Source organism: Lagopus muta, chromosome 1 (assembly GCF_023343835.1).
Source record: "Lagopus muta isolate bLagMut1 chromosome 1, bLagMut1 primary, whole genome shotgun sequence".
Lineage (NCBI taxonomy): Eukaryota > Metazoa > Chordata > Aves > Galliformes > Phasianidae > Lagopus > Lagopus muta.
The window spans coordinates 114,355,094-114,380,873 of NC_064433.1; the positions used below are offsets into that span (position 1 = coordinate 114,355,094).

Here is a 25,780-nt window from a genome sequence, read left to right on the forward strand (position 1 = left end):
ACGCGCAGATTTCTTGGAACTGCCATGCAGCAGGAGCAGTGCTGCAGTCCTCAGCTCAAACTGAAAATGTTGCACAGGAAAACCTATCACGTGAAGGTCAGATTTACCTGGGATCCCCAGGGGTAGGTTGGTTGGTTGATTGGTTGGTTGGTTTTTCCCTTGTCAGCGCAGTAAATATGTCTTTGCTTTCTTGCCTGACAAAAGCTAGACTTTTAACATTCTTTAACATTTGTTCAGTAGGATTCATATGGAAAGAGGATCCTCTTTCAAGTCAAACATCCTTCCTGCAAAAGTGAAAGGGTGTTTACTACACAATATTGCCACAAGAGGAATAATCAAAATCTTACTGACTCTGTGTTGGACTGTGGATTTTTCCACTCTTGAGAAGTAGTAGTTTCTGTGATTCGGTATGAAATCACATGTTATTTTCTATTGCTTCTTTAGGATCTACAGGCAGAAATTGATGCACATACTGACATCTTCCACAACCTGGATGAAAATGGGCAGAAAATCCTGAGATCCCTGGAAGGCTCAGAGGATGCTGTCCTGTTGCAGAGACGTCTGGATAACATGAACTTCAGATGGAGTGAGCTTAGGAAGAAATCGCTAAACATTAGGTAGGACATGACTCTAACCAAAAGCTTACAGCTGGTGTGTTAGTCGTTCCATCTGCCTTGTGACAGTAAAAGGGTATAAACAGGTTTCTGATAGCACTGTTTCTATTTTGAAATGATTTGTGCTGATTTAACTTTGTAAGAATTACTAAGAGTTTTTTTGTGTGTGTGTAAATGATAGTAGGGGATTAGGATTTGAGACATATGATGAGATTTTGTAGTTACAGAAGGAAAGATTAACATGTTTAAACACAAACTGTACTCCTAAATTGGTTGGTTATGACTTATTAGTGAGTCAAGTAATTAGACAACCTATATGTATGAAAAGGTTTATTTCTGAGGCTGCCATTTCCAGTGCGTAACTAAGAATGGCCTTGCAAATGGGAAGATGTTCTTTAAGATTTTTTCTTTTGTCTGAAAAGTGATCAAAATTACCAAATAAAATCCAGGGGTAGAAGGAGATTTCCAAATAGTTCTGTAAGAGGAAAATCTCCTTGCAAGAAAAAATACAATAAATGGTAATTTTACAAGTCATGACGTGGATATATAGGCTTCAGTGGGCTGAAAATTTCCAAAGAAACTGTCCAGAAAAATTGTCTTCAGAAATGTGTCTTTCACAATAGACAGCCCAACTCCATTGCATTCAGTCGTGGACATTTTTTCAATTGCTCATTTGCTGTGTGTTGGTGGTAGTTCAGAGGGCAGCAAAAGGCAGAAGTGTTTTTCAAAGTAATTTATGAAATACTAGCTTCTTTCAGCTTGGGCCCTGAGGGAGGTCAGTCTGTGTAATGACAAAAGCCATCTTCATAACATCAATCATTAAAAAGAAATGAAGAATGTGAGGTTGAAAATATATTAGTGACTAAAGAAGGAGACACTTTTTTTTTTTTTTTTTTGAGGAGCAAAAGAAACAGACAATCCTTCAGAATTTTTTCTTCAGATGTCTTTTACCTATGAATTTGCCAAAATGCAGTGATGCTTGAGAAAAAAAAAAAATCAACATCAAATTGGCCAAATAGCAGTCATTAAATATATGGGTGTCCTGGGATTTTCTTTCTTTCTGTTTTTACATTTCAATGTATTGCTGTCATTAACTGTCAGACATACTAACTCTAGCTGTATGGCATTAGCTTGTTACATTACAGACTCAAAGCAACAGAACTCCTTTCTAAAATAGTAAAATAAGAACCAATTTGTAATTCCTAAGACATTCAATTTAAATATTGCCCGCCACCGAACTGAATGAATGGGCTGTTCTCAGTCTGACTGCTCTGTGCTATTTCTTTCCATCACACAATGTGGAATAGATTTCATCATAGTTATATTGGTGCTTACACAAAGGAGGTGTAAGAGCAGAAAGATAAAATGTTACCCAGGCATCAGTCCCATGATTCTTCTTTTTTGGTGGATGCTTTGAACTGCTGGAACAGAACAGTCATCCTGTCCCTTGGTCAGGTGGGCGTTCTTTTCACAGTCCAGTGCATTTCAGCTAGGTAAAGTGTATGGTGGTTGTCAAGAAAAGCGAGGTTCATTTCCTAGCATTCACATCCAGTTACTGTGCTAATCTGAAGGAGATGGAAGGTTGCGTTTGCTGAGGTGAGATGAGATGGAAGGCTAGAGCTAACTAACTCAGAAACTTTACTCTTTAGCTGTGTCTCCTCCAAAGGCCCACTGGCTGTTATTTACCACAGCTCCCCATGTAGTGGCCAGCGTGCCCCAGCATTACAGTGCCTACTGTGAGGCAGCACTGCCCCTCACCTCCAGCAACATTCAGCAGTAAGACCAAAGCTGAAAGTTAGAAAAGAAATGAGACAAAGAAAATTTGTCTCAGTACATAATCCTTGCAAAAATCCTTGCAAAGTGTATCATATTGTTTTACCGTTGTATAATACTGCTTTTCATTTTAGTTTTTAAAAAGAATTCTTAAGTTGTGTGGGAATGAATTAAGAATTTCTTCCCAATTAGCAAATAAACAGCATCAGCATATTCATAAATTTAGCAGGACAGACTCTTATTAGCAATGATATAAACAAAATGGAAGATTTTGTCAATACAGAGATTTATCACATATTTTCTTCCAGCAAAAAGTAGTTGCCAAGAACTAGTCTTCAGAGAGAGGAACATTTACACACAGTCAGAGAAAATGTTTATAAGGTTGTCTTATGGTGGAGTTGTTGTTTGTACAAAAAGTAGTATACCTTAAGTTTGCTGGTTATTCAGTTAGTTTCAGTCACACCTCATTTTGTGAGGCACAGACTTTTTGTGCAGCATTGGAGGTTCCTATGTAACAGTTTCCTTTTGGGGAAGGGATGATATTGGTTCTTTTATCTTAAAGGTGAGCAGCCACATGATTCTTGTGTGGGGTTGAATGTTTTGTGTAATGGTTTAGACAAATGCTTGCTCTTTTCTGAGTTGAAAAGTACTCCCTACCTTTTGGTTAGTACCCAGCAGTCCTGAGTGATGAAAAAATTGTTCTCTTACTAGTCCTGCATTGTATTTGTGCATGTTTAGTGAGAATGACAATTCCACATAACTCTTTTGCTTTTTCGAGCCACAGCTGTGGAATCAAAATTATACCAGTGTCTGATTCAAAGCTGATGAAGGTATTTAAATGTTGTCTAGTTAACAAAACACTATAATCTTTATCAGTGAATAAATTTGTATTTCTTTTTTTTTACTTTCACTTTGAATGCATCTAATATTTAATACATGGTTTCAGATCTCATTTGGAAGCCAGTACAGACCAGTGGAAGCGTTTACATCTCTCTCTTCAGGAACTTTTGGCATGGCTGCAATTGAAGGAGGATGAATTAAAACAGCAAGCACCCATTGGTGGAGATCTTCCCACTGTGCAGAAGCAGAATGATGTTCATAAGGTATGGTTTTTTTTCAAATGAGCTTTCATTAGTTGCATTTTGTTTTGCAGTTTGCTGTTGGGTTACATTGTCCACGCTGGAAAAAGTGAGATACTTCTTGAAATACATTTAAGACTTAATGAAATTTTACATAACACTAGCTAAAATTTTCAAGCACAGGCTCGAAAATGAATCTGTTGGAGAAAGGAGTATTTGCTACAGCTGCTTGGCTTTCTGAAAACCGACAATATTTTCATAGAACTGTCATAGGCAGTTAGTTTCATGTCTAGAAAAGATATTAGCAATGTTATTTGAAGATTAAATCAGTAGTTCTGATTTTATTTTTTTTCTGGATCAGACATTTAAATTTCATGAGTGAATTTTTAAACCTTATTTGTTTTGCTTGTTTTTTGGTGAACATTAATGAAAACTGTAGCTGATACCAGTTGTAATGCACAACTGTGTATGTCATGAAACTGTTGTGGTTACTGACTGTTACTGTTACTCATACTAACTTCGTCAAGAATTCTTAGGGAAAGGAAATGGCAGAAGATCACACGGAGTCTGGTCCAGACTAGGTTTCGTGGTAAAAAGGAACTTAAATCCAACACTGTGTGGGATTTTTGGAAAACTCACCAGATAAATGACCCCTTAAATAACCCAGTACTGCTCAATAACTCTTCATACAAAGATTCCTTTTTTTTTTTTTTTTTCTAGTGGGAGATTCATGCTTTAAGTATATATTCCTATGCTTAATCAAACTCACAGCTGTCTCACACTAATTAAAGTCTGATTTCAAGTAAGCAGCACATAATTTGCTATGCCATCTCCAGATAATATGATACTGTGAGATGAAAACGTATTCCAAACCCAGTGAACATCTTTGCAAAATGTGCTATGCACCTATGTAAGAGCATTTCACAATGCCATTTTTGAAACTTGCCACATAAGATATTGTTATGGAAGTTTTTAAATCTGTTTTTATTACTGCATGGAAAAATCTAAAATAATTCTATAAAATGAAACCAGATCTGTAATGCCTGTATTTTCTCCCTTCATCGGATAGCTGTATTATAGATACTTCTTTAAAAGATTTTCCTTCCTAATCCCAAAGGGCACATTTGGGAGCAAACACTAAGATTGAGTTTAGAAAGGTCACGCGATGTATCTTGCTGCTTTAAGTTACTGACAATCCAGGTTTGTGAAAAGTCCACAAATCTTAAATAAAACCAGGCTTGGCTTTTGGCGCAGGCAAATAAAGCTTCTTCCATAGCAGCTGAATGATGAAGAGTAGTGGCAACACTGTCTCATTTTCTAGGTTTTCCTTCTAAAGGGGTAATCTATAGGATGGATGTTTTTCACAAAGCTTTTTTTGGGACTTCAAGCGTTATCATGAAAACAGTAAGGCTAAAATATCCATGGCTTTACCACTCTCCTTTTTTACCTTTCCCTCTCTGAAACACCTGAGGTCTGTTCTAGTCAGCTGGCTCTAGCAGCTTTCGTGACAGTTTCAAAACCACAAAAACCAAACAGACTCTCAGGATGTAAGAAATAAAATAGATGTTGCTTTAACTCTACATTAACTCAAACCCTTTATCCAAAGGCCACATTTCAGTTAGAGCAAGACTTCGAGAAGGATTTTTGTAGAATTGTTGCAGCAAAACTTTTGTTATCTGAATAATGTTTGAGTACTTGACAACATTACCTTTCCTCCAAGAGAAATAAAATAAATTTTTCATTTTGTGAAGTTACTGCTCATAAAATTTTAATGTTGTATATTGTTCTGTAAGCTATTCCAAAGGTGTTAAGAATTCGGTGATGTACTAAGTGATTGTCACTCACAAATCAACATAAGTGGTTAAAACTATTAGGGATAAGAAGTGTTACATAAAAGTAAGGTACTATAAATAGCTGCAAAGTGACTTTACAAACTAGGTCTCCTTCTCACTTCTTTTTTTTGATTATCTTCTCTCCCACATGCAGATACATACAGATGCAAATCTTTGGTCCTGATGTCTCAGTCATTTCTTCTTTCTATCAAAGCTAGAACATTTTAGTTCCTTTTAAAAATATCACATCTTTCCTTTTTCTGTGCTGTAGTATCTGTAGTTTAATGTGAGGCCTTTCTAGCTGTAGGTGCTCTGGTTCCCTGTGGGGAAAAAAAAAAAGAACAAAATATAATCCTTGAAATTAGGTCGCCCTGTCTACTCTTCAAAGATTTCTTACAGGGAAGGAGGGAAAAACAATCAGTGCAGAACTCTTCTGACTTCAGATTGTCTTTGACGAAACCCTGTGTTTGCAGCTTTGGCTTTTCCTACTCTTCTTTTTTTTTTTTTTTTTTTTTTTAAACTAGACACCATGGACTTTCTGTTACTCTAAAAGTTTTCTTTTAGACAAGCAAACGTACAAAGACTGTGCCTGAGCGAACATCTAGTCCATTTCTGAACATCAGAAAAATACTGTTAGGAAGGTTCACACCTCAAATGTAAAGGTCTCTAGCATAAAACTGGAGCACAGAAAAGCTAATTTTTCAAGAGCTATATGCCCTTGCTAAAAAACCTGAGCTCTCAGAGCATAAAAGTAGAGAGTAGTTGAATTTCAGACTTGAGTCAGAGAATTTACTCATGTTGTTGTCATCAGTGTCCGTTCTGGAAATGACTCTTCAGTAAACAATCTAAGTTTCTACCTGTTTTGACCAACCTTCTAAATGATCCAGACCTGTAGCTTTGGTCTTCTTGTGTCAACAAAATGTCTTTCTTTCTGTGCAAAATTGTTTTTGCCACTTAAAACCAGAAGTGAACCCAGGTAATTTGTTCATTGGAGAGAAGAAAAAGCCTCAGCAGTGTAGCTTATTACAAGCTGATTTTTTTTTTCTTTAGGAATGTTACTTTAAAAAAAAAAAAAAAATTAAAAATAAATTCTTATTATTTAACCTCTATCTTTTAGAAGACCATCTGAAATACCTCAGATATTCATAGGAGAGAGAAAAAATCATTTGAATGCTCCCAGTTGCCAAGATTGGCATTAAAAATTTTACAAGTAGGATTAAATTCAAATGAAAATTTCAAATGCTTGAAAATATGCCAGATGAGAGCTTGAACTCTCAGACGTATATACTGTCAGTTTCATTGCTGCATTATAAATGTGAGGTAATTTTTAGGCAAGGCACCTTGGATTTTATCCTCAGTACTCCCACATAACTGCTTTTTGTTTGAATTTACATGTATATGAATTATTTTGATGTTTTTTTTGCATTTGAAGAAAGATGTGTCACACCAAAGACTGTACAGGGGTTTTATTGTTTGTTTGCTTGTTCTGCATTTATTTTAAATCAGTGATCAAAAACACTCCTTTTCATCAAAGTATTGTTTCCTCATCTTGCAGTTTTCTTTGTTTGGTGAAGAGTCATGACAGTGTTTTAACAAAATCATGTTAATAACTATGTACATATTCTGATAATCTCTGTTTCCTGGATTGCAATTTAGGCATCCCACAGGCAGCCTGCTTTTACTGTCAGTCTATTTAGACTTGCCACATCTTTTGCGTGGGAATTGTATTAGCAGAATAAATAGCATTAATGAATACAGAAGTTTATTACTAACTGTTCTCTCCAAACTCTTTTGCATGGAATCTATAGTAAATGTGCCTGGGGGATGTCAATCCTGCTTGAACACACTAGCCTGTTCTGGTGGCACAGTTGATACCTACTTTTTGAAATGGCAGTCCAAGCCCATTTTTTAAAAAGCATTCCGATTGATTTTGAATTCATTTAACTATACTTTTTCTCCTTAAAAATCATTAAAAGCAAAATCATCTGCTTTTCTGATAACGGAGTTTAGTACTAGTTTTACTGAAACAACTCTGTTTTTTCATTGTATTTTCATCTTGCAATTTAAACAACCTGTGTTTCTCCAACCATTGAAATTTTTAGACACCCATGAAGAGGTAGTGGAGGTCTGCGATAAGCTGATCAATATATGCATTATTAAAGCAGTGGGCAGAATACCATTACTGCTGTAGTGCTGATGACAAATAGAGATGTTTAAATAAAGTGGTTTACTTGTTTTTTTGTCAGATCATATATTATGAATGTTCGATTTCCTCTATAGTCACCACAAAGTGAGGAAGAACCTCAGGAACTCAATGAAATTAGCCTGAAATAATTATCTGTAAATTAGACAGTCATTTAGGCTAATTCTGTTATCAATGATGGTCTTCTTATTTAGAGATGTATTTGTCAGAGCTTTAGATAGATTTTTTTTTTTTTTTAGGAATAGGAAATGTCATTTTTTTCAGATAATGATTTTTATTGGTAGAGTATATTTCACAAAAAAAAAAAAGAATTGGAAAAGCTGGCTTCATACAAAAAAATGTGGAATGGAATATTATGAGGTGAAAAGTCATTATTTATTTTTAACGCTATTCAGTGCTACTGCTTCAGTCTCTTCTTTTTTGTATATTTTTTGTTACCTCCTTTTTTAATTTATTGTACTGAAATGTATTTCAACTCACTTGATAGAAGTGTACAGATGAAAAGTAGGGGAGGCAATGAGAACAGTAAGTTCTCACTACTACACTGCATGTTGATCTAAATCTTGGGATTTATAGATTATGGTCCTATTCCTTAGGGTAAAAGTTGGAAAGCATTTAACACATTGGCTCACTGTTTTCTATGGTAAACTCTTCCCATTTGTGATTAATTGGAAAATACACAAAGTCAGAAACTTATCACTAGATCTTCTGTATCATTTTGGGAAGGTATATGATTCCTGATCACACATCTTGTGGGATGTGGTATGCCTATCTGACTATATTGTCCGTAGTTTGTTGCACAGAATAAGATGATGGAGGAATGTGGTTATAATCCTGTTTTGGAAATATGATGCCACCACGTGTGTTTGGATGATTTAGTCTTCAAGAAAAAGTAATATATGCTGAAAGAAGGTATTTTGTCCTTTCACTGTTACATGCGCCTTTGCTAGGGCTGATCTGACTACAGCAACACTCCATACAGCAGTACTTCTCATCCCCAAATACAAGGCCTAGAGCTGTTTCTGAGTTTTAAATATCATATCAGTTGTTGCAGTTCTGTGTTCCCTTTCCTGGAATATCTGTGTTTCCTTTCTGCTTTCCTTCTCTGTATGTGCCTCCCATTTTACTGATTGTACACATAAACATTTTTTAAAAATAATTTGTTTTCAGCAATCTTTGTAAAGCACAATGTATCTTTTAAGTGGCATAATTGCAATAATTAAAGACCAATATGAGTATGGTGTAAGTTTTAACATTGTCAGATGAGAAGGGAGAACATAGTGTACAAAGAAACATTTTAAGTTTTGCTACCTACTGGTTAACTTCAGCTGCAGCCATCCCACATCTAGTGGGAAAGGAGGTTTTTTCACTAGCACAAAGGTTGGTGAACACTGTAAATTTTCCCAGCTTAGAGGCATGGAAAAGCTTTTTAAATTTGCTCTTTCCATTGCACTGCATGTAACAGTCATATACATATTATAAAAATTTCCAAATCTGAAATTATGTAAGAAGTTAGAACTGCTTATCCAAGGAGTAACCTGAGTTTCTGTGTAGCACGGTATCCAATGGTGTAGCTTTCTTGTTAATACACAGTACCTTTCTTAATTTGTGGAAATCAAGGTATTGATTCTTACAGGTCAACAATATTATTTATAACATTTATCACAGTTATTAACCAAACAGTAGATTCCTTAGCAGATGTAATATGTGAAAGGATCCCAGTCCCACTGATATCCATTGCACAAAATAAACATTTCTGACAGTATCGATTCCTTCAGGAAAAGCTCACTTCGTTAAATGATTTTCACAATTCACAATTATGAATCAAAGAATAACAAAATCCCAGGGATTGAAAGGGACCACAAGAGATCATTGAATCCAACGCCCCTACTAAAGCAAGGTTGCACAAGTAGGATTGTCCAGACATATCTTGAACATCTCCAAAGAAGAAGACTCCACAACCTCTCTTGGCAGTCTGTTCCAGTGCATGGTCACCCTTACTGTAAAAAATGTTCTTCTGCATATTTGTGTGAAACTTTGTATGTTCCAGTTATTGGCTATTGTTCCTTGTCCTGTCACTACACACCACTGAAAAGAATCTGGCCTTGTCTGACTGCCACCTGAACTTAAAATATATATAAACATTGATCAGATCCCCTCTTAGTCTTTTCTTCTCAAGGCTGAACAGACCCATTATCTCAGCCTTTCCTAATAATTGGGATGCCCCTCATAATCTTTGTCATCCCCAGGTTGACTCCTAGGAGATCGCTGTCTTTTTTGAATTGGGAAGCCCAGAATTGGACACAGTATTCCAGATGTGGCCTCCCCAGGGCAGAGTAGAGGGGGAGACCACCTCCCATGACCTGCTCCAAACTGCTGTCCACTGGGACACCCAGGTCCTTCCCTGCAGAGGTCCTCTTCAGCAGGTCACCCCCTGACGTGTATTAATGCATGTGGTTATTCCTCCACAGGCACAAGACTCTACACCTGCTTTTGTTGAACCTCATCAATTTCCTCTCTCCCCAATTCTCCGGCCTGTCCAGGTCTCACCGAATGGCAGCGCAGCCTCTTGGTCTGTCAGCTATTCCTCTCAGTTTTGTACCATCAGCAAACTTGCTGAGAAAGTTGTGGTCAGTTCTTGACCACTCAACAGAGGGTTTATTTAAATGTTTGTAGCAGAATCACAAAATTGTAGGGGTTGGAAGGGACCTCTAGAGATCATCAAGACCATCCCCCCTGCCAAAGCAGGTTCCCTACAGCAGGTCGCACAGGTAGGCATCCAGGCAAGACTTGAATAAGGACCTCCCTGGGCAGCCTGTTCCAGTGCTCCGTCACCCTCACTGTAAATAAATTCTTGTGCACATTTGTGTGGAACTTCCTATGCTGCAGCTTATGTCTGTTTCCCCTTGTCCTGTCTCCACGTACCACTGAAAGGAGACTGGCCTCACCACTATGGCCCCCACACCTCAGTTATTTATAGACCTGGATCAGGTCCCCTCTCAGTCTTTTCTCAAGGCTGAACAGACCCAGATAACTCAGCCTTTCTTCATAGGAGAGATGCTCCAGGCCCTTCACCATCTTCGTGGCCCTCCGCTGGACTCTCTCCAAGAGATCCCTGTCTTTTTTGTACTGGGGAGCCCAGAATTGGAAACAGTACTCCAGATGAGGTCTTACCAGGGCAGAGTAGAGGGGGAGGGTCACCTCCCTCGACCTGCAGGCCACGCTCTTTTTAATGCACCCCAGGATGCCATTGGCCCTCTTGGCCACAAGGGCACACTGCTGGCTCATGGCCAACCTGTCGTCCACCAGGACACCCAGGTCCCTCTCTGCAGAGCTCCTCTCCAGCAGCTCAGAATATTTTACCTGTAACTGCTCATATGATAAACTGCAGCTATTATTCTTATTATTAGTTTTGTTAAGTATTTCTTTTACAGAATATTTCATACTGAATGTAATTCAGAACTTTTTAATATTGAATTTATAATTTTCATTAGTCTGCATAATAACCAAAATTTTGCTTAATACTTAACTGTATTGGTGGATTTATAATGGAAAAAATATATAATTTCAGTGTCCTAAAAAGAAGTTTCTAATCTCTAGAGTCTCTTGGTGCTGGCTCTCACTTTTGCGCAATTATGTTGTGTTATACTGCACTATAACTTTCTTCATGTTTTACCTCTCTACTACTTAAACAATGTGCATTCAATATTCCTTCATAAAGAGAAAGAAATTATTGACATAAAATATTTAGATAATACAACATTCAAAACAGCATGCAAAAGAACCCATATGATATGCAATCCACAGATGAGCTATCATCTACATTTTTAGTGCAGCAAGCATCTTGGGTTCAGGATAATAGCATTTTAATTTCTCAAAAAAAAAAAAAGATTCTTCTTGAAATTGTTTCATGTCTCTGAGGTTTGTATCCCGACTGTACCTAAGTGGAACATTAAATACCAACCTTGGCAACCTTATTTATGGTCATTTTAAAGTCAGGGAATAGAAGAGAGATAGAAAAGGAGGAACTTGCTGGAGGAAGAAAAAGGCAAGTAGGGAGGAAGGAAAGAAGACAAAAAAGGAGACATATCTACTTGTTCATGCCTACATTTAGGCTGGACTGTATTTCCGGATTTTCACTGTTGCCTCAATTCCATTTTTCAGAAATCTCAGGTGGTGTAACATGGGAAGAACAGAATCTACAGTGTTACTAGTAGAGAGGGCTGCAATGCAATAATGTAATATGTAGAATTTTTTTTTAGGTTTCTTAGAATTGATTGTTAGGTGTTAGCATGACATTATCCATAGTTCTTTTTTCTCTCCTTGTGATATAACTTGCTAGCAGCTGCTGTGAATCACATTGGGTTTTCCCTCATATTCTGGGAAATCTCACTTTCAGGAAGCGTTAACTAAGCTGATATAGTACAGAGCCAGACAGAGCTTTGCTACTTGCAGCTAAGTTTTGATGCTGAATGTAATGTTAACCAGCAAAAAGAAGGTACTCTCTCACAGTAGGTAATTTGATGTGCATCCTTGGGTACTTTGCAACATGCTGCCAACATTAGCTCCTTTGAATACAAGTGAATGGAATTTCAGGCTAAGTAAAGCTTCATTACGTTTTTGGCAGCTTCTTTTACACGTGGAAGCTGTTGTTTAAAATTTTGTTCTTTAATTGACCAAAAATAACAATAAAAGGGGTAGCACTTAGTATTTCATTGTATAACCATTTGCAATATTTTTGGTTTTTTTTTCTCACAGACTTTCAAGAGGGAGCTGAAAACAAAAGAACCTGTCATCATGAGTGCACTTGAGACTGTGCGACTCTTCCTGGCAGATCAGCCAGCGGAGGGACTGGAGAAGGTCTATCCAGAACCAAGAGGTAACTGAAGAGAGAGCTGCTAGAAAGATCATTAATGATCAGTGGTGATTAAATAAATTCTGCCAGCCACTGTGAGAGCATTCCTTTTACACTCCAAGCTCAATCTCAGTATTCAGAAACAGAGCTAAAAATACAGATGGAAGAAACCCTTAGTGATGCTTTTGAACAGTGTGGAACTAAATAGACATTCATATTTATAAGTACATATTGAAACTGGCTTTAAATCTTCTGGATGTATCCAGAACTGTAGTCCCATTTGAGATCTGAAAGCTACAGTTCAAACCTGAATTTAACTTACAGCCTAAGTATTTCAGAACTATGTCATTTGTTTAGTGATCATGTATGAAACAAAACCAAGAGAAATCAGTACAGCAAAGCCCCCAAATCCACTCAGTTGCAGTGATTCACAGTGATTAATATTTATGTACGTGCAGGACTTCTTCATTGAATCAGGATACAGCAAGGTGTAGCTACAAGTTTAAAATGCCATTACGTAAACGTGTGGGTTTTTTATCAGTATTGGGGAAAAATGGATTTGAGAGATTTACAAATAAAGACACATATAAAATAAATTTGATTTGTCATTGGTTTTGAATAGTTTCTAAATAAGCCTTGAACTTTTTAGGCTTACCCAGATGGCAAGTTTTTTTTTTTTGTATGACAGAGTACATCCTAAAATTCTCTCAACTTTTATATTTAGAGCTATCACCTGAGGAGAGGGCTCAGAATGTCACTAAAGTTCTCCGAAGGCAAGCAGATGATGTCAGAACTGAGTGGGATAAGCTAAATCTACGTTCTGCTGATTGGCAAAAGAAGATAGATGATGCTCTTGAAAGGCTGCAGGGCCTTCAGGAAGCGATGGATGAACTGGACCTGAAACTGCGCCAGGCTGAAGCATTCAAGGGATCCTGGCAGCCAGTGGGGGATCTGCTGATTGACTCTCTGCAGGATCACTTAGAAAAAGTCAAGGTATGTGTTGTTAAATCAGCATTTTTGAATATGAGATGATTGGCTAGGTCAGCAGAAATTAACTTGTATAATGAGAAGTGGATTGGTTTGTATCGTAGTGATTTATTTATTTATTTATTTTAAAAGTTTTGGTTTTTTTTTAATTGCTGCAATTAAAACAAAGTGGAACCAACACTGAGAGTACATACTGCTAATGCATATGAAAGTGCTCTGCAGGAATGTGCAAATATCCTCAGCACATTTAATTCTTAATTCAGGAAATGCGGAGTTAGCATTGAAGACAACAAAATATAGTAGATAGGAGAATACATGAGGAAGGTAAACAAACTAATTCTGTTGTTTATTATAGTTTTGCAAGCATGATAAGAGCATAATTGCATCTGTTCTTATAGAGCAGAAATAATTTAAAGTATATGGTTATGTTGTTTTCTTTTGTCATGATGGTGGCATTTGCTGTCTGTCTTATTTTATAAGTAGACTCCACACCTAAGATAGTTTTAAAACAAAAAAACTGCCTGGAAAAAAAGTATGATTCAGAAAATCACCGCTTACTGAAAAACTCATAAGGATTTGTCCTTTTTCTTCATGACTGACAGGGCCAGGCTTTATAAATACTGCTGGATTCCTTCATCTAGAGTGCAATAGAGGCGGTTGCCATTTTGATAAGAACAAAGTGCCTCTGTTCCAGTCTCATAAATGGGAATCATTCGTCATTTTGAAAGAGACCTGAGCTGACTGTTATTTTCTCTTCCAGAACATTAGGATCTAAGAAAGAAGAAATAGAATGACTAATGACATGCAAAGAAATGCCTTTAAAAATCAAATGTAGTTTTCAAAAAGTAAAAAATTAGAATTATCCTTAAGTTTTAATGATATAGAAGTTTTAATGAGTATCCTGCATAAATATTGTGCAAGACAAAGGAAGTAGCTGATGGGCAGTTGGCTGAATAATTTGTTTTTCTTCAGCTAAACTCATAAATGAACAGAAGAGATCTATTTATAAATTCTCAGAATGTGCCATCTATTATACCCATAGATTCATTTTTTAATCTCTTGTATTGCTAGAAAACAAAGCAAGTTACTTAATTCTAAAGCTGCGACCATAAAGCTTCGACTTTGTAATTACAGTGCAGAATCCTACTACAGTTCAGTCCTGGAGGACAGAATAGAATTTCAATAACAGCCATCATAAAATAGGACTCCTAAAACTTATGCAAAACTTGAGTAGACACCTCATTGTTTGCTCTGAGGTGTTAGTATTAGGCAGAAACAAAAAATTCTGCTTGAAGATTTAAGATCAGATGTTACCATCTACATTCTGGTTTCATCTCATTTGTACCGTATTTACTTAAAATATTTTTTTTTGTGGGCCATTGTAAATCCATAACAACATCAGTCAAACAGTAAATGAAAAACCAGAGAATATTCATATCCTTGCAAGCTATACTTTTTCATATCATATATATGACAGAGAGTACTCAAATGGTACTGCACTTTTAACAGCTTCTAAATGATAACTAGTACTATTTAGGTAATGCAGGAACATAGTAGGGCAACAGTTGAATGATATTAACTATGTGACTACTACAGTTATTGCTCCCCAGAGTGCTGTCTTGAATACATTCATTACTCTAATGTAATAATATAATAATAATAATTCCAAAACAGATCCTGAAGATAGATGCATATACTCACTTGGCAATGTAAGTATGTTTGTGTTAGGAAAAACCATCAAGAAAGCTACAATTGTGCCTGCCATTTAAAAACTGTCCTTTTAAATTAACAAATACATGTTTTGCATCAGTTGTTCATATTTATGACATCCTTTCTTTTCTTAGAGTGAAATCTGTTTTTGAAAAGTCATTATCAGCAGTAATAAACTATGCAACTCTAAAACAGAGTATTTAAATTATTTAAAATTTTCTAGTTTGTATTTGCTACATGCAAGCTAACTAGGCAATAGAAACTTTGATCTTGGTTCTTCACATTCTTAGTGCATCTAAGTAAGGTGTACAAGTATTAAAATATACTCACAGCCATAGCCTTAATTTGTGGCTTTAATTTTTGCAAAACCTGGAGGAGAGGGTTTAGTTAAAGAGCATGCATTACCTGTGACAGTAGCCACAGCAAGAAATGATTTTTTTTTCTATATTTGTTACACTGATTTCAGACTATTTTTATATTGACATATTTGTTAATTAAATTCATTTCTGATTTATGCCCTGTCTTGATAAGTTTAGATATTACCATTATTACTATCTCAATACCTTTCTACAAAATGTAGTGGATTCTCCGTAAGACTTTAATAGCTACACAAGAAGTCAAAATTTCAATAACAGCATTACATTCATAGTTATTTGCAAGAAGAATTGTTGTTCTGAGAGGAAAATCAAATTACTGAAAGAATTGTTAGTCTGATGCCTGAAAGTCTTAGTAAGATTAGGGAAGCTATATGGAAACATTCATGAAAATAGTCTGTAGAAGTGAGTCAAAGCAACAGTCAGATGAGCAACAGCGTCTGTTTTGGCTGTGCTACAGAAATGAGCTCCTAGTCTAAAGTAGAGGTATTTCAGTGAAGACTGAAGGAACAAGAGAGATTTCTGGTACAAGGACAAGTGGAAGGAGAGGGAAGTAAGCTCCAAACTGCACAGCACTGAATTGATTCCATTTTAGCTTGTTCTTTCTGTCTACATACCCAGCCCTTGACTCCAAAACTCCACTAGTCTCCCAAAGTAGCATACATGAAAAATAAGTTAAAAACTATTGTATAATTTCTAATGTACAGTTCTAAAATGTGCTTTATTATTTGTGAGGATCACTGGGAAGCCTGCCTCAAATCTGCAGGAGATTGTAGTTGCCTTTGATATCTCCTATTTGGCCTGCACATGGGAAGTTGGATTAACACACACCTGATTACTGCTGTTTTCATCTTGATGCTTGCTTTCTTCTTCGTAATTGATTTTTGTAATGTTTAAACACTTTTGCTTTGCAAAAGTTTGGGTTAAAAAGCTGAGTTTGCTGAAGAAAACAGTTTATATGATCTGTTAAAGCTATTTTTAAACAAAAAAGATTTCTCATTGTAAATATTATCAGTCAAACATTATCAAACTAGTATATATTACATTTCTCATCTTTGCTGGCTTTTTTATGATGTGTTTTTTAAAGACAATGACTGATGATATTACAGTGCAAGGTAAAATACCTGTTACCTGCTATACATCTAAACACCCCAAATATCTTCTGAGCAGATCTGAATATTGGTCACATAGTAGCCTATGTGATTGTGATTGCATTTCTTGTGAATCATTCTCATGATGGAGATCACAGAAGCCTTCTTAATCCTAAACTGATAAATAGCTTCCTAGGGAATAAGTTCCCCTAGTGCCATTTGTCACTGTTCTTTTTAGTCTTTGTTGCTGGAGCTATTAAGGTCATGGTGTGATGTCAAACTCACACAGAATAACTAGTCCTTGATCAGCATTACTGCCTTATTATCACAGATCCTGGGTCTTTATTAGTGTAACAACTGGTATTTGGATCTAGTTCTGAGGACAGGATATCAATAGTTTGATACTTCCACACAATAATCAAAATAAATTCATAGCTCTGTACTTCTCTGTCCTCTGTTAGTCTCCTTTTTTTCTTCTCACAGATAGGTGATCTGAGGACTGAAAAGCAACTTTCTTAATAAAACATGTTCTTTCTCTCACTCTTCCAAGTATGTCTTCCTGTCCACTAAATTTGAATTGTCATTTGGACACCTCAAATTCAGTTCCAAGCCCAAATTAATCTGTTAATTGTACCCTAATATCCATTGGCTGCTCATTTTGATTGTAGCTCATGGGGTTTTTTTTGGATTTTGCTTGTTTCTGCTACAAATTCAACACATGCTTTCTTCTCACAATAAATAGCTCATTTTCTGCAGTATGCCTGTAACACTTAATTTCACATCAGAACACAGCACAGATTTTATACTAAGCTTTTCCAAGTTCTGATACATGCAATTATACCTGTCTCATCCATTCAGTACCCTTTCCATTTCCAATGGCAGCAGGGCCACTTTTCCTCTCTCCCCCAAAGATGCTCCTTTCCTCTGATAACAAACAAAAGCTTGATAGCGGTTATGCTATTATTAGTGCGCAACAGTAATTACCTGCCATACCAATACCTTCTCACTGACTTATAGTCTGTAGTCAGCTGATGAGAAATACCAGCAGCAGTGAATGCTGTTGATTTTTAAGGGAACCCTGATGACATTTTGGATTTTAATACTTTCAGACTCCGAAAAATTTTCTGAAAACTCAAAGCTACTCTTCTGGGATGCTGTGCCCAGAATTTTGTGACTAAGAAGTCAATATAATTTTAGTGTTGCAGTTTGTCTCTTGCTAAAAGTAGTTCAGCTCGTCCAACATGCTTGAGAGCACAATGCAAAGTGCTTTCTCATGTCTTAGTGTTATCTGCTTCATCACTGACAGCATGGAACGTATCCAGGTCAGTTTCCTGTCATACGTAATAAGTGAACAGCATAGCCTTTGGACTCTGAATTTCTTTCAACCACTTGGATGTAAACAAGATGTAGCTCCTCTTGTTCCAGGCAGAAGCATGGTTCAAAAAGCACACCCACCAATTAAGAGCTGAATTGTGTAGCCCTATTTTCAGTAACTCCGTTCTACTAGAGACCGATTTGTTCTCCTTTATTGTCAAATGAAGAGGGTGCCATGATTCAATATGGAAACTGTTAACGGTAAAAAGCAGAGCAGAATTTAGTGCTGCAGGCCTTTTATTTTCTTGTGAGCAGTTTTCATGCAAGTCTGAATCTTGCTCCTTAAGAACTGGTTGTAGTTGTTGTGGTTTCACTTCTACAGCTATGGACATAGCACCTTCACAGAAACACTAGGAACTTTGCATATACATTATGAATTATAATATATTTAACGTAAGTGTATCCATAGAGTTTGTAAGTATTCCTTTTAATCATTTTTTCTCACAACCCATGCCACAATTTTTGCTATTTTTCTACAAAATTGTGAAACAAAAAAACCATGAGAAATTCACGTGAGCACTGTATAAGTAGCTATTCTTTTCTGAAATGCATGCTGTTTATTTTAGGCTTTCTTCAGCATAATTGCCAGTTGTTGCTTCTGACTAATATTCACTGGAAAATGTCAGCCTAAAACTTCTTTCTAATTACAAACTGAACAGTCTCCGTTGATCTGCTCATCATCTACTCCAAAATGACTTTCTTTGTGCTCTCAGTCCATTTGTCCCTAGGCATCTCTTCTCCAAATGCCATCAAAAGTAAAATAACCCCCAAAAATAATTAGCTAAATTTTAGTTGTGTTCCTGTGTGGCCATAGAAAGAAAAGAAACAGATTTCACAAGGTTAAGATACCACTTTCTTATAAGCACTCTCATAGTGAAGCAGCGACCTGAACTAGCGGACCTTGAATGATCATAGACAGTTCTTCATTAAGAAGGAAAAATAAATCATCTTGTATTGTTCTGTACTTCATTCTGGTACAGTTCAGATGCTGCTTTGCCAAAAAGAGGTATTTTGAGGAAGTGGACTCTTGCTAGATATTAATAGCAGCCCTAGATCCATTAAATTTTGGTCAGATTGTAAAGTGATGCCTATGTTCCTGTTAATTTTATGCCGACATAAAATTAAGTCAGCTGGTAGAGATCATGCAATCCAGTCCCTAAAGTAAAATTGCGTTATTATACATGCTGCACATTTTGAGATATTTGTAATCATTTCACTACTTTAATGCTAGATGTGATATTCTACCTTTTTTTTTTTTTACTTTTTTTTTTTCCCCTTAACTTGCCTGATATTTTTCACAAACTCAGTTTTGTTTCATGTGACAACTTTTACATCACCCAGACAGCTTCCTACATTTCTTCACTTTTTTTTTTTTTTTTTTTTTTTAATGTGCACTACTGTTGTCATTGCTATTATGGACATTTGAAGGGAAAATCTCTGTTGAGTAGAGTTTGCAGCCAGCAAACCTATAGAAGTCTTAAGTAAGCCCTTAAATACTGTTTCCACAATTTCAATAGTCACAGGATATAGAATATATTTTGACTATTAAAGTATTACTCCCCACTATAGATAGACTCCCTATTATTCTTAAAAATGTCAAAATAACAAAATATCCCCTACTCAAAGTATTAGGATATGGTCTGAGGTTTGGTTAAGTATTATTGATTTGTTTGTCTATCTAGAAGATGACAGCATCCTTCAGCTAACAGCTAAATAGGAAAATACAATGCCATGCAGGAGATGAAAGTGTTAAGGTTTCCTTCAGGCTACAACTGAAGTAATAACTGTTACAGATGCTACTCATGTTTTCATTCTATGATAAAACCATGCAGTGATTATTTCTGATGTCTCTTTAGACTACTTTGAAATGCATATACTTTTTTCAGTTTAATTTGAACTCCAGCTGCCTGACACCATAGTCTATAATCAATTGAAATTACATTGTCCTACTTGCTTTACTAAGTCTCTTAATAAGTTCTGTGCTGGATTCTGTGATTTTTAAGAAACAGTTCATACAAAGTAGCCATTTCCTAATTCATTTGCAGCATTCCATAACTCTCCTAAATTGTCCCTGGACGAAGTAGTGATCCTCTCTACAAATTTTGTAATTGTAAAATATTTATAGATTAGAGATTTTTCTAAGTAAGTTCCTTTTAAAAGAGGAGAGATCCTATGGCATTTTAGAAGACTTCATAGTTTTAACTGTAAAATAAACAAAAACAAATTTCATGAAATATCAAAATGGCCACAAGTTGTTCCAGAGGAGTTTTAAATTAGACATAAGGAAGAAATTTTTCTCTCAGAGAGTGGTCAGGCACTGGAATGGCTGCCCAGGGAGGTGGTGCAGTCGCCATCCCTGGCAGTGTTCAAGAGGCATCTGGATGAGGAGCTACAAGATGTGGTTTAGTAGCTTGTAATAGCAAGGGTAATGGGAGGACAGTTGGACTAGATGATCTTGCAGGTCATTTCCAACCTTGTGATTCTATGCTTCTATGAAAAAAATATTTTAAGGCTAATATAAAATAGAACATCAGTAGTATATATCAGAATATAATAAACTATTTTAAAATAAACTTAAATCTCACTTATATTTGATTTAAACTCATTGGAAAACTTTGACATCCTATAGATGTAACTATTTTTATTGAGGAATATTTTTTATGTATTTTAAACTTTACTGTGCTTGCTATGATGAACTTCATGTTTGTTCACTTTATTTAAAATAGAATGAACTTTTAGGATGTTGTAAAACACTGAAGACTCTCCACTTAATCACATTGCCTAATTGTCTGTACAGCCTGGTATGAAGTTTTATCTTTTTGAAGCACAGCTTTACACAACAGAGACTTTACCAGGTTTGTTTGGTTGATGCTATTGGAGGCAAATTTAGTTTCCTAAGGTTTGTTTCAAATATGAGTTTGTGTTAAAAGCTGTGGAGTATTTCATCAGGTAGTTGCAGCAGTTTATATTAGTTCTGCTATAGTTCTCAGTTTGTAGGTGGTGGAAGTTAATCGACTGTGTTCTGTAGTCTTAGTCTTAACAGCTTGTGAATTTATTTTCTCACATGAAAGGAAATGTAATCACAAATGGTTATTTAATATATAAAAGTCATGTTTTTGTAACTGGTACAAGTTAAATATAAATGTCTCATCTGTCTTATTTTGTTGCTTTGAATTCGGTCGCAAAAGATTGGAGAGTTTGCTATAGCAATAAATAAGACAATGAATAAATAAATTCATTTTAAATGGGTGAAGCAAACCATCATTCCTTCTGCAGACTCCTTTTGCAATAAAAAGCTATCCTTTTCTGATCTCCTCTGATTTAGGTGCTGCTACTTTAATTATACTGAATGTTTTATGGAAACTAAATTACATAATTTTTACCATATTGCTCTACCTATGTTAATGAGCAATATCCCAATACAATATCCTTTCTTTCTCTTTTTCTTTTCTTTTTTTCTTTTTTCTTACATAAGATAGGCATGAAAATGATGGGTCGGCAGAGAATTGAAATCTTAGAATAGCCTTATAAAATTAAGACTGTGCTTGACTATACATACCAAGAAACAGCAGCATCATTAAAGATACAAGAACATTGATGTTGCTTTGCTATAAAGAAACAAACAAAAAATGAGTATTCTTTAATTATATTTTTTAAGAATGACGAGTGTAAGCTACAGTGCCTTGGAACTAAGGAATGTGTTAGGAAGGAACCAGCGCCTGGGCTCCAGCTGCAGCAGATTTCACTTGAGCAGTTTCAGTCTTCACATGCGTACATTTGCATCTTATGCAGTCTAGCTAGAGTTGAAAACAAAAACTATTCAGGAAGAACTCTTTGAAATCAAGTCTGCTGGTAATTGTGAAAGATAAGAGACTGATGTTCAGCTGAAAGGAGAATGAAAAGAAGCAGATTTACAGAGAAGCTTAAAGACAATGGTATGATGCATTTCAAATGAAGCATTTCCTATCCTTTTTTAATCGTATTTTTGCATCGTCATTTTGTGAGCATTTGTGAGAAATGCTTGTATCTGTTGGTTGATAAAAGGGGAGCTGTAATATTCCCTACAGTACAAAAGCCTTTACATAATTCGAATCTTTTTAGCATCCACACAGATTTTTCTTGCATCTTCAGATCAAACATCTATACTGGTGCTTGTGAGTATGTCTGTGTATCTGTATAATGGTGTGTGTATGCAACAGTTAAAAACCATCTGCCAAAGCTCTCTACATACAGATTATCACTGTACATACCTTGCCTAATCTGTTGCAGAATTAACTTCAATCTTACTGATATTTCCATGTGTTGTATCCTAATGAAAAGTATCTTCTTTTTTGAATGGCTTTTTCTTGTATTAGCTTGTAAGAGGTATCTTAATATGTAGCTTTTTGTATGGAAAATATGAATTTTCTTATATGAAAGGGAAGTATTATTAGACCAAAGTAAATAATATTTTGGATAAAATACATGCTCCAAAATTAATGTGCATCAGTGCATCAGTCAGTGAAGTTGTTAATAGAAACAACTTCTCTTTGACTTAGGGCCCTTGGGCTAAATAATGTAAACTTTTTCCTTGATGTTAACTGTAGAAAAGATCCTGAGCTCTAAAGAAGCAAAAAGGCCACTGGTAAAAAAACAGAAATCTTTTTCTACCTGCAGCCTACTTTGGTAGAACAAGCTATTATTAGCACAACAGTTTTCGTTTAGTCTCAAATTTTGCCTCGCATGAACTCTCCCTACTGATTTCACTGGGAGCTCAACGTCCACATCTGCAGGCAGAATTTGACTTTTTAAGTGTTGGTAATCTCTGATCTCGATTCCTGATAGCCTGCTGAGAGAAGTGACTAATACATGTATAAAGACTTGTCTGCCTTTTTATGCCTCTCAAGTTCAGAATCGAGGTCAGACCAGAACATTTTTAAGAGATTGCTCTTTATCAGTTTATCAGAATAAGAATGGGACTTGATCTTTTAGAAGTAGAATTAAGCACTGATGTTCCAAACCCAAAGTGGCACAGATAACATACGCAGGACCTCTTGCGTTTATCAGAGCGTTTTATTTTATCCCATCTGCCATATAAGCACAGCACATACAGCCACTGATCTGATAATCAAGTATTAACATTTCTGGACTTGACATTAAATTGGGTATGCTCTGTGATTCTATTCCAAAGCCTTTTTGTTTTGTTTTGGTTTGTTTTTGTTGTTTTGTGTTTTGTTTTTTTTTCCCCTACAGCTTGGAAATGTAAACACTGACCAAAGAGGGGGGAAAAAGTTACAATATCAGTAACATTATTTTCTTTCTACTGAAGAACCATTTTATTTAGGCTCCCCTAACTCAGTGTGGCTCAGGGAAGTGGGTGGGTAAAGGGAGCAAAGGTATCTTCAAGCAGCAAGTGTAACAGATCTCCTGTGTCCTACTGATCAACTGCATTTCATCTGCTGTGGACAAATTTCCAAGTAGAGAAAAGAACATTCTAGAATGAATATAACCAGAGCCAAGCTCTGTGAGAAACGTGAGGAAAATACAGGAGTAAGGAACGCTAGAAGTGCAATTTAATGCTGTCTGCTTTCTGTGAGGAGGATTATTTTTTTTTTCCCTGAAGAGGTCTGCAGCAATGTTTCTAAACAGAGCAATGTTCACTTGGTGGAAATCTTTGCTTGAAAGCATTAGTTATCCTATTCCCATCACAACTGTGGACGATAAGGATGTACTAAGGTGTTGTACCTACCAAGTATCCAGATTCTGTAATGATAATTTTACTATGACATTGGTAAATCAATGAGCAGAATAAAATCAATTTATCAAGCTCATACACTGGTACACAGTAGAAATTTAGGCACTGCTTGAAGTAGAGAATACAATGAATGTTAGATTGCCTGGAATGTTTATCAGTGACATGCAGCACTGTAATTTTCTCATTTTAATGTTTATGTATTTAAAGCCTAATAGAATTTTATTTCGTTTTTTCAACCAAGGTTAACCCATAATAAGCCCTGATAATTGCTACTTAGTGCTCCTACAGTGCTTCTCATGTTCCAGCTAGTGTGAGTTAATCTTCTCAGCTTCTTTCTGGGACTGTAATACAAGTAGTATTATCCCCAATTTACAAATATGGCAATTGAATCAGTGAAACTAATTTGTCCAGACAGCAATGCAGCTCAAATTATTTTTATTCTCTTAGGCTTTTACCTGCAAATTGTTTTATTTTAGTACAGTTAAATTGTCTGGAGGATTAAGAATGACAATTTTCATCAGCTTCAGCTGGAGCCACTGTTCTCCCTGCAGATGTGGCAATGCAGCCTCCCATCCAAAAGGGTTTCAGCCTGAATGTCCAGGAAGCTGCTGCTTTAAACTCTTGGAACTATTTCTTTTCTTTCTTTGTCTTTCTTAGCATTTTATTTAAGCATTCTTTCTTCCTACATTAGCCTAAAAAGTAAATTATTCTAGCTTACACTCTACTAAAATCTAGCTTTAGAATTTAATTCCCTTCTGAGGTACTATTGAAGATGTTCTCATTAGAATAAAGAATTCCAGGAATTTCCACTTCAACATTTTGACTTGGACTTTCACCAAGTTACAACATTAATTCAAGAAATGGAAAATATAGCTTTCACCAAAGCATTTCATTCTGTCTGATCTGCACTCTTATGGAGGTTAAAGATTGAATGGACTTCTAATAACATGGTTTGGCAATAAGCTGTGTGAAACGCTTTGTTCCCCTTATTAAAAGTAGTCTATATATACTTTTTATTAGAGAAGAGGGGAAGAGGATTTGAAGCTTCTCATGTGAATTGTTTTAATGTTAGTTGTGTGTAAGAATACAGTCTGTGTCATAGTAGTGTCTAAACTGGCTATTCTATGGCCGTGCCAGAAAGCCACGTTTTTCTTCCTGAGCTTTGCAGTACAAGGCCTGCCTACTGATGTCTAGAAGCTGGAGGTGGTTTGTAAAATCATAATACAACTGTTGTAACCTGTTATAAGCTGCTTTCTCTTTTTTCTTTTTCTTTTTTTCTGTCTCTTAAATACTGTATTTACCTTTAAAATAGCATGCTGCCTTACAGCACAATAGGGATTTACTTTGTAGTAGCTGTTTTGTCAGGGCAAAGATAATTCCTATGAGCCTCTGTTGCCTGAAAGAGCTTTAGGTAAGGAACATGGGTTATTCAACCCTCTATGTTTGTTTATGATTAATATACTCATACATTGTTTGCCAGTAAACTAGTAAAGGCTGATAAAGTGTTATTAACAGTTTAAAAGTGTGTTTGACTGAACCTCACGGACCTGAGCATATACAGCTTTTCAAGTGATTTTAGTGTTAATGATGCTGAATGAAATCATACTGTAGGAAAAAAATCCCTCGTAAAAATTCCTACATCTTTGCAGTGTTCTCCATGCAGCGTGTCCTAGACTTTCAGATTACACTTGGAAATGCTTCAGGCTTCTCACATTTCCTAGGCACTCCATCTCATGATTGCCATATTGGCTTCTTGGTCACAGAGTTACAGCATGACTGGCTTCGATTATGTGAAAAAATGGAGCAGAACTGTTAACAGACACTTTGCCATGTCATGGCTATAGTTTTAACAGCACAAATTATTAGCTAAACTTGCTTATTTACTTTCACTCTCCATGGTGGAAAACAGTGTTTCAGAATAAATGACTAGTCCTAACCACAGATTGTCTCTGTTTGAGGGTTGCAAAACTGCATATCAGCTGTTGATTAAAAGATAAGAGTTTGTAGCAGCCCTGATCTTTACAAAGGAACATGTGTTTCTTGATAGATCTATACATATATATTTCTTTTTATTAAATTAGATATACTGATCATATAATAAACTAGCTGAAAAATACAGCTGGAAGTGACCTTCAAAGATCATAGAATCACAGA

At 36.0% G+C, this 25,780-nt stretch overlaps 1 protein-coding gene across 19 annotated transcripts in view; it reads left to right on the forward strand.

Moving 5' to 3' along the window:
• The window catches only part of DMD (dystrophin), a 1,043,969-nt gene that overhangs the window by 852,039 nt on the left and 166,150 nt on the right, over positions 1–25,780 (forward strand). For all 19 annotated transcript variants that reach the window (XM_048931232.1, XM_048931479.1, XM_048931663.1 and 16 more), the window contains 4 exons: positions 445–617; positions 3,334–3,490; positions 12,260–12,380; positions 13,081–13,349. In XM_048931232.1, coding sequence (XP_048787189.1) covers positions 445–617; positions 3,334–3,490; positions 12,260–12,380; positions 13,081–13,349 — 720 coding nt within the window. The remainder of the gene's footprint in view (positions 1–444; positions 618–3,333; positions 3,491–12,259; positions 12,381–13,080; positions 13,350–25,780) is intronic.